This window comes from Balaenoptera borealis, assembly GCF_965194805.1.
Source record: "Balaenoptera borealis genome assembly, chromosome: 6".
Taxonomy (NCBI): domain Eukaryota; kingdom Metazoa; phylum Chordata; class Mammalia; order Artiodactyla; family Balaenopteridae; genus Balaenoptera; species Balaenoptera borealis.
This window is the reverse complement of record NC_138863.1, coordinates 14,227,689-14,242,267: the sequence shown is the minus strand read 5'-3', so window position 1 is coordinate 14,242,267 and position 14,579 is coordinate 14,227,689. Positions and strand designations below refer to the sequence as shown.

General features: G+C 40.1%; 1 protein-coding gene across 2 annotated transcripts in view; it reads right to left on the bottom strand.

Moving 5' to 3' along the window:
* AP1S3 (adaptor related protein complex 1 subunit sigma 3) overlaps nt 1-14,579 on the bottom strand; it is a 62,854-nt gene that overhangs the window by 11,412 nt on the left and 36,863 nt on the right. For both annotated transcript variants that reach the window (XR_014245737.1, XM_082395854.1), the window contains exons 2-4: nt 12,352-12,530; nt 10,019-10,127; nt 1,818-1,955 (exon numbers count right to left, since the gene is read on the bottom strand). Coding sequence is in view for 1 of the 2 variants with exons in the window: in XM_082395854.1 (XP_082251980.1) it covers nt 1,818-1,955; nt 10,019-10,127; nt 12,352-12,530 (426 nt within the window). In the remaining variant the exon portion in view is untranslated. The remainder of the gene's footprint in view (nt 1-1,817; nt 1,956-10,018; nt 10,128-12,351; nt 12,531-14,579) is intronic.

Below are 14,579 nucleotides of genomic sequence, written 5' to 3'. Positions count from 1 at the left end.
ACCAGATAACCCACAAGCCCTTTAAATTCTACTTCCTACAGAGGGGAAATTCAAAATAACCCAGGTATATCTTGGCCCTAATTCAAGGAGCTTTAATTACTGAAGTGCCAAAGACCCTGTTAAATGTCTGTTTCTCCTATAACGTGGTTCCACAGTAAGGACCCTGAGGATAGAATTATAAATAACCCCCTGGCATATTTTAAGAAAGGTTATGTAGAATTTCCAAACCACTCGATTTCTCAAGTACCTTGTAAAATTCCCTTCCTGTGTCATTTGGAGAGAGCCAAGTGAACATCAGAAAGTTTAAGTGCATTTTTTTGAGGTGATAACACGTCTAGAAATAAATGCATCAGCTTCCTAATAGGCAAGCACAGAGGCTCAGGGGTACCCTGTATCTTTCTCGGTATCCATTCACCTGAGGACTGGTTCCCTAGATGGGCAGCAGCAAGTAATCAGCTCAAAGATGTGCCAAAACTGTTGCTTGGAAGTCGTGTCTAATGTTTTATTAACTGAAGCAGGCTCTTATTTCCAAACAGCAGCAAGAATGGCTTTAATGCCAATTTTAAAAGACACTTGATAATGCTCTGGAATCTTCTGACCAGCTATCATGAAAATAGAAAGATAGATTCAGTGATGCTGTGAGAAGAAGAACCTAGAGGTGGCAGAGCTGGGATGGAACCCAGGTCCCCAAAGGCATGCTGGGAGGGCAAAGTTCAGTGGGGTGAAGCGCTCTTTCTCACAGTGCCCACGGGAGGACTGAAGGGGTTAATGTAGGTACGTTCCGTTATTAGGGATGATGCAAATCTGGACTGTATCTACAAGAAAAGCCCCAGTATATTTTATATAAGTATCACAGAGTCAGGAACATGACCAAACGGCTGCTGCAGGGCCCATTTATCCCTTGACAAGCAAGCCACAGAATTCCCAATTTATTTATGCAAATAGGAGCACACATACAGCCTCCCAGGAAGGTAGGAAATTTTCATTAATATGATGATCGCCATCTTCAATAATAAAGCTCTAGTATCCCTGGCAAGTAAAATCATGATGTATTGCTAGTCTCCTTTCCCAGGGCAGCACAGATATTTTAATGAAAGGCTTTTTATACCTCCCATAAAATTATTCTTGAAAAGAATAGCACCAAGTATGTAATCCCTTTTCGATAGTGTGGTGTCCTCACTGAAAAGCTCAGACATGAAGAGCAAAGACTCTGGAGCCCAATTACCTGGGTTCAAATCTCTAACCCATGCTTACTAGCTGTGTGAGGTTGAACAGTCATTAAACCGCTCTGTGTCTTAGTTTACTCATCTTTAAAATGAGGGTAACGATATACCTACCTCTTAGAGTTGCTGTGATAAATAAGTTAATACACGTAACTTACTTAGAAACTGTACCCTGGGACTTCGCCGGTAGTCCAGTGGTAAAGAATCCGCCTTCCAATGCAGGGGACTCTGGTTCGATCCCTGGTCAAGGAACTAAGATCCCACATACCACGGGGCAACTAAGCCTGTGCGCCACAACTACTGAGCCTGCACGCCTCAACTAGAGCCCGCGTGCTGCAAACTACAGAGCCTATGCACTCTGGAGCCCACGTGCCACAACAAAAGATCCCACATGCTGCAACTAAGACACAATGCAGCCAAAAATTTTAAAAATAAAATAAAAATTAAAAATAAAGAATTTACCTTAAAAAAAAAAACTGTACCCAGCACAGAGTAAACACCCAGTAAGTGTCAGCCAATCTATCACCACTACCACCATCACCATCACAGCACCACCATCATCTTTTCCCAGGGCATGAGAAACTGTGTACTGACCTCCTGTAACATATCAGAATCCTCAATGGCTTTAACAGCAGATTTCTTGGATGTTTCCTGAATTTCTCCACCGATTATAAACTCGTCCAGGATAAAATAAGCCTTTTCAAAATTAAAGATAATATCTAGCTCGCAGACCTGGTAAGACAAAAACGAATATTTTGATAAACTTGCAGTAGTATCAGGGGAAACATGGGCCAGTGATTCAAGCTTTTCAACAGTGACACCCACGTGGCACACCAAAGATAAAAATATCAGATGGTATTTTAAAGCCAGAAAAGTAGAACTACGGAAATCCGGGCCCTGAATAAAAGTAAAACCACATTCTATTAAAGCAGAGCATGTCCTTAGATAATATTGTTTAATGTCACAACAGGAAATTTGAGACTCAGTCCAGGAGTCAAGCTGCCCAACTCATCTCTCCATCCGCACAGATAAAAGCTGAGCCGCCCTGCGTTTCAGGCACGAGGGCTTCGTTGCTCCTGCCCTCTGGTCTGTACATTTGGCTCCTAGCTTTAGAACTCTCAGAAGCTCATTCTTCAGAGGCAAATTAGCTCAACTGTGTTAATTTTTCTCAAAATTATGTCCCAGGCCGGTGCTTCTCAAACTACAGAGTATATCCCAATCACCCAGAAAGCTCATTGAAACACACACTACTGGGCCCTACCCTGGAGTTTCCGATTCAGTAGGTCTGGGTAAAGCCCGACAGTTTGAACTTCTAATGGGTTCCCAGGTGATGCTAATGGTGCTGGTGTGGTGACCACACGTCGAGAACCACTACCACTGTCACAGACCAAAGCAGAGTCTGATAGATTTGGTTAAATGTAGCAAGTAGCAAGACCACTCCCCATAATCCAAATAAGGCTCAATTCCAATGCTTCAACCAGACAGCCACTCAGGCACCATCCTTGCTGTTTCCCTTCTCACGTATCCCTCAACTCTCGCTTTCCACACCTTACGGAAGGTCTGCTCACTGAAAGTTTTCAGTCCTCTCCCACCTTCATGGCTCAACAGCAACTGATACACTTCACCCATCCCTTGTTTGAAAATCTCCTCTTGCTTACTCCCTGATGTTGGCAATACCACTCAGTGCCCGTTTTCCTCCTCATCATTTCTGATGATCATCTCTGATGATCCTTCTCAGGCTCCTTGGATGATTTATCTCCCCCCGGAAACTTGCATTCATTTAAGAAGTATTTACAGAATGCTTGTGACACATCAATCGGCAAAACAAACATCTCTGCAGCAGGATGCTTACATTCTAGGGACCCACCTTCTTCTTAAAGACTGGTGCTTCCCAAGAGAGCCTCTTCTCTTTGCAACATGTACATTCTCCTAGATAACCTCATTGACTCTCTATATCTGGGTCTTCCATGCAGGTGGCTTAACAAAGTGAGATCTTTGTCTGGGCCTGATCTCCCTCTGCAGCGTTAATCCAATATTTTCACCCACTAACCAGACATTTCTGCCTGGATATTCCTCAGTCCACATCCCCGTATTCCAAACTGAATCAAGCATATTCTTTTCCCTTTAGTCCCTATTTTGCTTAGTAGCTGCAAGCTCTATCTAGTGGCTCAATCTAATTCATTCTACAGTTCAGCTTAAGTTCCCCTCCCTCTCATTCCTCTCTCCCCCTTGATCTCATCCCTCTCAATTTGATCACCAATTTCTATTGATTCCATCTTGTAAATGAACCTCTAACCTCTTGTCCATTTTCGCCATTGCTCAGGCCTGCAATGTCTCTCGCTTGGGGTGCTGCCGTGACTTTCTAGGTGGTGTCTACCCACGTGAGTCCAATGACCACTAGCACTTTGCTAAAATGCTGATCTGGGTCCTTTCCTGGGTGAGGTCTTCTGTTCAGGACAGTTTTGATTCCTCAGCATGGCATATAGGAATCTTTACAGCCCAGCTCTCTGGCTTCCTGTGCCGGTACCCACACCATGCTAAAGCTACACATTCCACAAACTCACCCCGTTCTTTCATGCCTTTGCCCTTTGCACATTCCAGAAATTCCTGGAATGTTCCCCAAATGTCTTTTCCTTTATTCTGCTGGCAAAATCAAACTCATTTTTCAAGGCCAAATTCAAAAGGTATGAGCACAATGATTCCCCCAAATCCTCTTTTCTCCCATAGAGATTCTGCATCACTTCCTTTGTGTTCTCTTACATCTTGTGTGCCCAAGTATACGTTTACTTATCAATCACTTTCCCTTGTATTGTGAGCTCAGGTACAGAAATTGTCTCAGTCATCCATATACCTCTGGAGCCTGGCACATAGTAGGATGCAATAAATGTTCGCAGGATAAATGAATGAGTCGGCCACCACACAGGCCTTATTTTTATGATGCTGGGGACTAATGGCTTCCCAGATCAACAGTCCTCTGATCCTGCTGAATTCTATGACTTTACATAAAATGGATGCCAATATTTTAACAAATTGCATCATATATTTAGGATTTAGGTCAATAAACTTGCAGACTCTCCAAGGAAAATGGTTTATATTGACAGATTCAACTGAATCTAGAAGCATAAGAACAAATAAGTACAAAACCACTATAATAAATGGCCAGCTCAGAAAAACTAATGTAATGAATCTGCAAAGGTTATCGTCTCTTCATTCGTTAGAAAACAGCATCAAATCAACAAGTGTGTGTGTGTGTGTGTGTGTGTGTGTGTGTGTATACACACACGCACAGCTAATTTCCCCTTCCCTACAGGGTCTGTCTCTTTCTCTCTCTCTCCACACATACACATACACACACATATATGTGTAAAACCAGTTGAAAATAAGAGTCTATTCACTGGGACATGATACTATAATCCAGGACTTCCCCAGAACTTTAGGGTTCCCTCTTGAGAACAACCATCAGAAAAAGGATGGCATCATAGGAGGAAATATTCTCAGCTTATAAACCCCTTTATTTCTAGAACACTCACTCCAGGAATTTGAATGAGACTAGAATTGAGCTTCCCAGGCAAAAATGTAGAGATCAGAGTACAGGTTAAAAGTACAACAATGGATTGGGAATAGTATTTGCAACATATATAACAGAAAGGAAAGCATAGTATCCATGATATAGAAAGAATTCTCATGAATCCCTAAGATAAACACCACAACATAAAATATCAAATAAAGGCTGTCAAGAAGCAATTAATAGACAAGGCAAGAAATGGAAAAGGCCAATGCACATCTAATAATATATACAGTCTCACTAGTAATCAGAAAAATGCAAATTGAATTAATGACTATCTGACTATTAAGAAGAGATAATATCCATTGCTGGTTAAATGTATGGATAAATAGGTACTCGCACTCACTGTTGGTGGGATTTGTAAATTTTATAGACATTTTGAAGGCTCAAATTGTAGTGTCCATCAGTTTCAAATGTATAAATCCTTTGACCCAATAATTCCACAAGGAATTTATTCCTATGCTATACCCAAACCAGTGCATAATAATATATATTAACAACAAGGATGATGGCAGCATCATTTATAATAAAAATTGGAAAAAACTCAAAAATCCAGCCATGATAGAATTGCTTAAATAAAGTATGGTCTACCCCTACTTGTGTATCATATTATATACCATGGGAATTCTATGAATAAAGTTGGAAAGAATGAAGTAGATTTCCATGAATAGACATGGAAATAGCTCTAAGATAGACTGGTAAGGGGAACAAAAGAAAGTTGCAGAATAATATGCATAATACAATACCATTTTTTATTTAAAAAACTGTATATGTCTAGAAGGATATGTAACAATATGCATTATTTTGCAATTTTAAACAATATAGATAAACAGAAAGAAAGCACAGTAGATTAGACATTCATGCACATTAAAGAAGGTACAAGAAGTAAGCAGTTACCAGAGATCAGAAGAGGTGGGAAGTCAGGATTTATAGTAGCAAGAGCTGGGGAATCCCAGAGTTCAAGGCAGGTGTAGACCAGGAATCCAGGACAGACAGGAACCTCATGAGAAGAAACGAGCAACCAGAATCCTGCAAAGTGAACTTGACAGATACTAATGCAAGTTCTCTGGGAACTTCTCATACCTCACTCTCCACTCTCCTAGCAGCAACCCATCCCCAAGGCTGCAGGGCTCGCCAATGGCCACGGGGCAATTAATTTACTGCACCTAGTTTCAAGGGGTAGGGATAAGGTTAGGTAATATGCAAAGTCAGATACACACACACACACACACACACACACACACACACACACACACACCTTGATTATACAGTTACTATCTCCAGATTATAAGGGAAATGGCTACACAAGTTCTACTGGCCTTATAGAGAATGTTACAAATAAGCAAGTCATTCATATACAGCAACTTCAAAATACTACTCTATTTGCTATTCTTTGAGTCTAACCCCAAGGGGTTATTGTACCTGAGAGTAAGAAGAGAAAACACCTCAGAACCTGAGACATAATGTAGATTTCTTCAGCTACTGTCTAATTCCTCAAATACTACTCCTAATTCTACCTTCAGGGTGCTGCCCCAGTATATCAGAAATGTACCCTTGATGCTCAGATGACTGCACTCCATCTAATTCTGCAAAAGCACATGGCTTCTGTGTTAATAAACACATGAGCCTCTTTCCTTATTTTTTCTCATTTTCTCATATCTCTATATTCTGGAAGAAAGCTTATAAAAGGAAAAAGCAGTGGTAATTTAATGTTATCTTTGATCTCCTAGTCTTGTGCTTTACTACAATTTTACTATAATTTGGCTTGAGGAACTTCTGTTATAGCATAATACATGATGTAGTGAGATTATTTCTGGCATTTAAATAACTAAATCTTTTTGGATAGAATCTAAGAGGGACCTTCCTTTACTGAATTCTGTTCTAAAGTAAGTACAAAAAGTTCAAGTTATGTACAGTTTATGTACATAAAAGGATGTATAAAATAATAATGCAAAGTACAGTTACATAGCGATTAGCAGTTTATAAGCATTGTTAATTACACTATGTCTTTGATTCTCATAATAGCCCCCATGAGATGAGCAGAGTAAATATTTCTATTCAACTTTTTGAATGTCGTTTTTCTTATCTGTGAAATAGAGATCTATGATGAGTCACATCATGGGTTTGGTGAGAAAGCCAGCTGACACCAGGATCCAGCAGGACACAGAGCACCCCTCCCCCGACAACAAGAAAACTCCCTGAATCAAGACAGAACCTCTCCAGCGCAGCAACCTCTGCACCGTCTGGGGGCATCAGTAAAACCTCCCATAACAGCCTGTAATGGGAAAATATGGCAGGTGTCTAAGTCCTCAAACTGACCCTTATCTACTGTGAGACTCTGAGGCATTGCCTCTTAGCCTCTATAAACTGGGCTTCATGCTACTTACTGAAGACCGAAAGATTAACTAGTTAATCCTTGTAAATCTCCTGGGAATTGAAAAGTGCTAAAAAAAATAAATAAATAAATAAATTAGTAGCCAGAGATATTGATTTATCTGTCATAGGAAGGTAATATTTTCTAGTCTTATGAGAAACTCAGTACAGAGTTCTTTTCTGGGATAATATAAGGGTAAAATTCAAGGAAACCTTCAGGATTAACACAAGAGGAAAAGAAAACCAAAGAGAAATATATCATTCCTGAGACAATGTCATAAGAATCAGTATTGCTGGGCTTACTCATCACAGCGAATTAATAAGAATTGAACATGTACTGGGCACAGAGGCTTGAACTGCTTTTAGCTGCTCTTAGCTTAATGAAAGATTCATTGAATTTTTTTAGTGAATTAAATTTTGGTCCATGACAAAGACAGAGCTTCTAAAGGTATGCCAAAATAGGATGAAAAATTAATAATATTAGAGAAATAGGAATGCATCCTGATTCTACTGACACTTTAACTGGGCTTAGAATTAGTGAAGTTGATTCAAATTCTCTCGAGAAAGCAACGTGTTCTGAAATATCTGATATTTGGTCAGATAAGATTGAGATAAAATTCAATCCCAATTCACATGATCACAGTTGGATAAATCTAAGAAAACACAACAGGTCAAACCAGAGTGTGGAAACGAGGGGGAAAAGGCAGGCTATGGGAATCTCTGGGCCTCAGGAGAACTGTTTCAGGGTTTTGCTAAAGGCCAAGTCTGCGGTTTATTTCAAAAGAAAGTACTGCAATGTCAGAATTCCTCTGAATAATTGAAAGCATAAAATTAAATAATCTCAGGTTTGAAAACTTGCCACAATATATTTTCAAATCTCTCTTTTAAAAAATGAAAGTAAACTTGGTGAACCAGGAGACAGCAAAAGAAAAATGGTCTGTCTTATTATTTCTATACACTGACCAACAAACTGAAATCTCTGAAGCAATATTTAGGTCTTATAACATAACTTACAAGACAAAAAAAAAAAAGAAGAAGAAGAATCAAAGAGAGGGAGAGCGGGAGGGAAAATTATTTCAGAAACCTTTCAGGTACTCATCCTTGTGAAAACTGTTGCAACAAATCTGATAAAACCTTAAGCAATACTTCAACTGCTGTTCATTCCATTATATAGAATACAGTACAGAAAACTCTTCTGAAAACAAATTCTCCTAACAGCACTTAATAAAAATCTTCAGTGAGCCAGGAAATAGGGAAGAGAGTATTACTGAGAAGAAAACATTTTCCTAATCCACTGATTCATTTCTTGAGACTGTGAACTAGATAAAATGTTTCTGGAACATTCTTTAAAATCTGGCCCAGAGCTGGTTCCAAGTGTTGAAAAGTCGAACAGATAAGTCCCAGGTCATGATCTCGAGATACTGGCAATTTGGTGGTCAGGCAAATCCTGCACAAGTTGAGGATGATACAAGGCGGCTCCGTGTGGCTGGAGCCCTGGATATGTCAGGGGTAAAAAGACAGAGAAGTGAGAAGGCTGGAGCAGTGGTCTGGGACCAATGTTTACAATGAGTAAATGCCAAGCTAAGAAATTTGAATTGTATTCACTAAAGATGGAGGAGAGTGACTGAATGTCACCAGAGATCTTTGCATTGGAAGAAAAATGGTAACAAACAGGCCAGGAAAGGCAGGCAGAGATGAGCCCAGAGGCAGAAAGGGGGAGAGGTGAGGCTTAAAGGAAAAGCAAAACTGTAATCCCAAGTGAAACTATACTAGTGAGAGTGAAACGAGATGAATTTTCATCCAATTTGAATAGACAGAGGCAGACTTAAGTAAAGGGTGGAGAAATATGTAAGGAACACTGTCCTTCTGCATTGAAAGATCCTAGGACATAATAATTTCAAGCACAAGACTGAACAGGTTTTCAGGAGCTGATTTTTTCTTGTCACGTGAAGACTAAGGTGACTGAGAAGCCCAGTGAAGACCGTCATCAGCAAAGTGAAGAAGAGTCATCTGGTGATGGATTTCCAGGAGAGAGAGTCTAGTAGACACACAGGAGAGAAGAAAGAAAGAGCAGGAGGGCATTTAGAGGGCAGGGGGAGGGAGGGAGCTGGGGAAGAAACCAAGTTGGGGCCTTCAGAAACACAGGATGAGAATTAGCAGAACTCAGTGTCAGGGCAAAATAAAGAGGAGCAGATTTAAAGAAAGGATTGCACTGAGCAAGGGTCCAGTGCTGCAGAGAGGTTAAGGCAGGTGAAGATTAAAGCAGCATCACTGGTGTTGACCATTATGATTTCCTTGCAGGAGTAAAGGTGAAGCCAAGCCATAAGCTGCCGCAGAGTAAATGTGTTCTGGGGATCAGGGCACCTCGTAGAGTGTATTCCTTGGCAGTAAATGCATGGAGACTGAATAGCAATGTGAAGGAAAAGGATTTTGGTTTTGTTTGTCTGGTGTTTTGTTCTTTTTTTTCTTATGTATAAATAATATTAAAGAACACTTGGAGCTTAGTAAAAGAAACCAGAGAGAGGATAAAAAGTCACAATAGAAAAGAGAAGACAGTCAATGGGGAGTAAAGGACAAAATATCAAGGAATCCTTCACAATTAAATTCTAGTTTATTGAAACAAGGTGTCTAGTGTGGCTGTGGTCTGGACATACACACACCACCTGCCTCTGGAAAGCTCTGGATCTTCCATTTACTAAGAATTACAGGAAAGGGGGAAAGCCTTGCATTCTGATCCTCGGTGCAAATGCAGTTCATATTTTAGACTTGAGAGAGAGAAGGAATGTGATGACAGACAGAACTGAAGTCAGAGCTGGGGTGGAGACTGACTCAGTCTAGAGACCAGGACACCACTTACATTTCCAAAGTATTTGTCCAGCATCTCCACATAACGATGCACAATCTCTAGTGTCAAGAGCTCATTGTCCTGATTTTCTACTGCACAGCAAAAATATAAACTAGCATACCTTGAAAAGAAAAGAAGATAACGTAAAATATAATGGCATATTACACAACCTGAAGATGGTTTTTTCCATGAATATGCAGTTACCACTTCTTCTCCGGGGATTCTCCTGTCCACATCCAAGAGGGAAATCATTATTCATCATATCCAATATCCTCCCAAAATGTAAAATAGAATATATAAAAAATATGGTGGGGATTGGATTACTTCTGTTAATTATGTGAAAGGTCCTCAAAACTTTACCTTGAGGAGCTGTGATCAGGGGACAGAGTCCTTTGACCCATGGCAATCAGGGTGCCCGTTCATGCCCCGGCCTGGATTGTGAATTGTCCTTTCTAAACTCCAGAGCCCTGACCAAGGGGCCCAGGGGCCCACATGCCCACCCTCTTACTTCATACTGTACTGCAGTGTGTCTCCCATCCTCAGCTTATCAAGTCCTCCCCTCCCATGTGTGTTTCTTCTGCCTAAAATGCTCCTCCTCCCCCCATACATGTGGCTCACTCCTACTTCTCCTGTAGCTCTGAGCTCGGATGTCCTTTCCCCCAGGAAATCTCCGTCCTCTCCGACTGCACTGGACGCCCCTGCTATGCATTCCTGTGCCTCCCTCACAGAGCATCCAGAGCTCTTTCTTTTTCTTTATAAATTTATTTTATTTATTTATTTATTTTTGGCAGCGTTGGGTCTTCGTTGCTGCCCGCGGGCTTTCTCTAGTTGTGGTGAGCGGGGGATACTCTCCGTTGCGGTGCACGGGCTTCTCACTGCAGTGGCTTCTCTTGTTGCGGAGCACGGGCTCCAGGCATGTGGGCTTCAGTAGTTGTGGCGCGCGGGCTCAGTAGTTGTGGCTCGTGGGCTCTAGAGCGCAGGCTCAGTAGTTGTGGTGCATGGGCTCAGTTGCTCTGCGGCATGTGGGATCTTCCTGGACCAGGGATCGAACCCATGACCCCTGCATTGGCAGGCGGATTCTTAACCACGGCGCCACCAGGGAAGCCCGCATCCAGAGCTCTTCATTCCGTATTTCATGGCCTGTCTCTCCCCCACTAAATCAGTGGCTTCCCAAAGGCAGGTACTGAGTCTGAGCTGTCCACCGTTGTTTACTCAGTAGTTATAGATATCTGTTGCGAGAACTGCTGAAGCCTATTCTTCATGTAATGGTTTAAATCACAACTGAACCCCAAGTTGTAGAAACCAGGCAGAGAGTAGGGACAAGCCTTTTGTCGGCAAGTATTTCTGGGACTCTGTCTTTCTATCCCTGGGATGCTTATCACTATAAGGGGCCTTTGCTGACATCTCCCACGATGCTAGTACGAAAAGTTTTGACCCTGGGCCCAGCAAGAGAAGCTTGCTCCAGGCACTTCCTGGTAATTTACTCCATTGAATACAGCCTTTGATGTTACCTCTGTCTTTCCCCTTCGTTTTATAAACACACCTTGTGAGAGCAAACACATCCCTTTCTAATGTGTGTTTTCCCTCTGAAAGTTGCAGTATGATGTTGGATGCAGGGTCAGATCGGTTGTGTTCTGGTCCTGGTTTAGGCATCAGTTATCTGGGTCTTTATGAGCAAAATGGCTTTACCTCTCAGGGCCTCAGTTTCCTCACCTAGAAATTGAGGTCCCTTTCTAGTATGGTCTTGCCATGGCAAGCAGGTACAGTAAAGAGAGGATATACAGTCTTTAAAGTCAGAAAAATCTGGATTTGAATCCTGACTCCGCTGATTACCACTTAATTACTGTGACTGGGAACTAATTACTTAAACTCTCTGCGGCTTCAGTTTCCTCATCTGCAACGTGAATAATAAAGAGCTGCCCATCTCTCTATCATGTTAACCTTTTTTCTATAGCATTTGTTACTAACTGAAACTGTTTTGTTTGCTTAACAGATGAATAAGTTCCAAGAGAGCAGGAATGTTCTGTGTCTTGTTTGCTACTGTATGCACAGTCATTAGAACAGTGCTGGAAATATAATAGATGCTCATAATTTCTTGAATGCATGTGTGCATTATCAACACATAAATTAAGTATCTAGAATAAGTATCTAGAATCCATCCTGGCACATGGAAAGCCTTTCAATAAATGAGAGTTCTCTTCTATTTAGTCTACTGGTACAAACATTTGGGCTCCAGCCTTCAAAGATTTCAGCAAATGATAGAATTGGTGTTGCAATCTAAAATGCTCAGGACTAAACAAACCAAATAGTAATAAGAAATTCAGTTCTCATAACGTTACTCACACCTTTTATAAACAAGTTTTAGCTCCTTCCAATCAACAAAACTGCTTGTCCTCTGACCACGAGAGAGAATAATCTGAACGATTTCCCGGGTGATCTTTTTCCTTTCCTTGTCAGGGAGAGTAGTGTACCATTTCTGCAGCCGTAATTTCCCTTGTCGACTGAAGAGCAATATGAAATGAATCTAGAACAAATAAAGGAGAGAAAAAAAAACAGAATTTGGTCAGCCAAATCATTCTACCATAGATATTAAAATACAGCAGCAGGGTTTACAAAGGATTATTCTGAACAGAGGAAAAAAATAATTACCAGCATGAAAACTATCCCATCTGACAATTACATTTAACCGAAAAAGAACAAAGAAATGTATACACCACAAACATAGCTTATTTATACTATAGGAGAGAGATAAGTTTTCTTTTATGAGTCACAGACTCATAGTGAGAAAAAATATATCAAGGCAGAATAGAACTCTTTTGAGAAAATATTAAATTCTTCCTTCACAAGCCAAAAAATAGTTAAAAACGGTAGAAGGGTTTACTTTAAAAATTATACTCTTGTTTCATATCACAAGTATAGAAACCAAATGATAATATAGACATAAAGAAGAGAAGTAAGGGAAGGAAATAAGGATGAAGCAAGGGGGAAAAGTGAGAAAACTAGAAGGGGACCATATTCTAATTTTTTAATAAAAATTATATATATATTTAAGGTGTACAGCATGATGATTTGGTATACATATACATGGTGAAGTGATTACTATAGTCAAGCTAATTAACATATTATCTCCTCACACAGTTCTCAGTTTTTGTGTATGATGACAGCACCTGAAATATACTCTCTTAGCAAATTTCCTGTATTCAATCTAGTATCATAAACTATAGTCAGCATGCTGTACACCAGATCTCTAGATTTATTCATCTTACATAACTGCAACTTTGTTCCCATTGACCAGCGTCTCTCCATTTCTCCCACCTCCCCATCCCTTGTAACCACTGTTCTACTCTCTGCTTCTGTGGGTTTGATGTTTTTAGATTCCACATATAAGTAAGATCATGTAGTATCTGTCTTTCTGTGCCTGTCTTATTTCATTTAGCATGACGTCTTCTAGGTTCATCCACGTTGTTACAAATTACAGGATTTCCTTCTTTTTAAGGCTGAATAATATTCCATTGTATGTATATGTACATATGTATACACATACACACAGCATACTTTCTTCATCCATTCATCTGTCAATGAACACTTAGGTTGGTTACACGTCTTAGCTATTGTGAATAACACTGCAATGAACATGGGAGTGCAGATATCTCTTTGAGAAACTGATTTCATTTCCTTTGGAAATATACCCAGAAGTAAGATTTCCCTTGGAAATATACCCAAAAGTACTATCATATGGTATTGCTATTTTTTAATTGTTTGAGGGACCTCCATACTATTTTCCATAATGGCTATCCCAATTTACATTCCCACAAACAGTGTGCAAGGGTTCCCTTTTCTTCACACCTTCACCAACACTTCTTATCTCCTATCTTTTTGATAATAACCATTCTAACAGGTATAAGATGATGTCTCATTGTGGTTTTGATTGGCATTTCCCTGATGATTAGTGATATTGAGCATATTTTCATATACCTGTTGGCCATCGGTATGTCTTCTTTGGAGATATGTCTATTCAGGTCTTTTGCCCATTTTTTAAAAATTGGATAATTTGTTTTCTTGCTATTGACTTGTTTGAATCCTTTATACATTTTGGGTATTAACCCCTTAACAGACGTATGGTTGCAAAAATTTTCTTCTATTCCATAAGTTGTCTCTTTACTTTGTTGTCTCCTTTGCTGTGCAGAGGCTTTTTAGTTTGATGCAATCCCATTTGTCTATTTTTGCTTTTGTTGCTTGTGCTTCTAGAGTCGTATCCAAAATATCATTGCCCAGATCAACGTCAATGTCAATATCAATGTCAAGAAGCATTTTCCATAGGTTTTCTTCTAATAGTTTTACAGTTTCAGGCCTTACATTTAAGTCTTTAATCATTCTAAGTTGATTTTTGTATGTGAAGTGAGATAATGGTCCAATTTCATTCTTCTGTGTGTGGATGTTAGTTTTCCCAACACCATTTATTAAAGAGACTGTCCTTGTCCCATTGGGCGTTCTTGGCACCTTTCTCAAAGTTCAAACTAAGTCTCAAATGTAAGCTCTTTACTCCACTTTGTAGGTTACTTGGCTGAGAGTT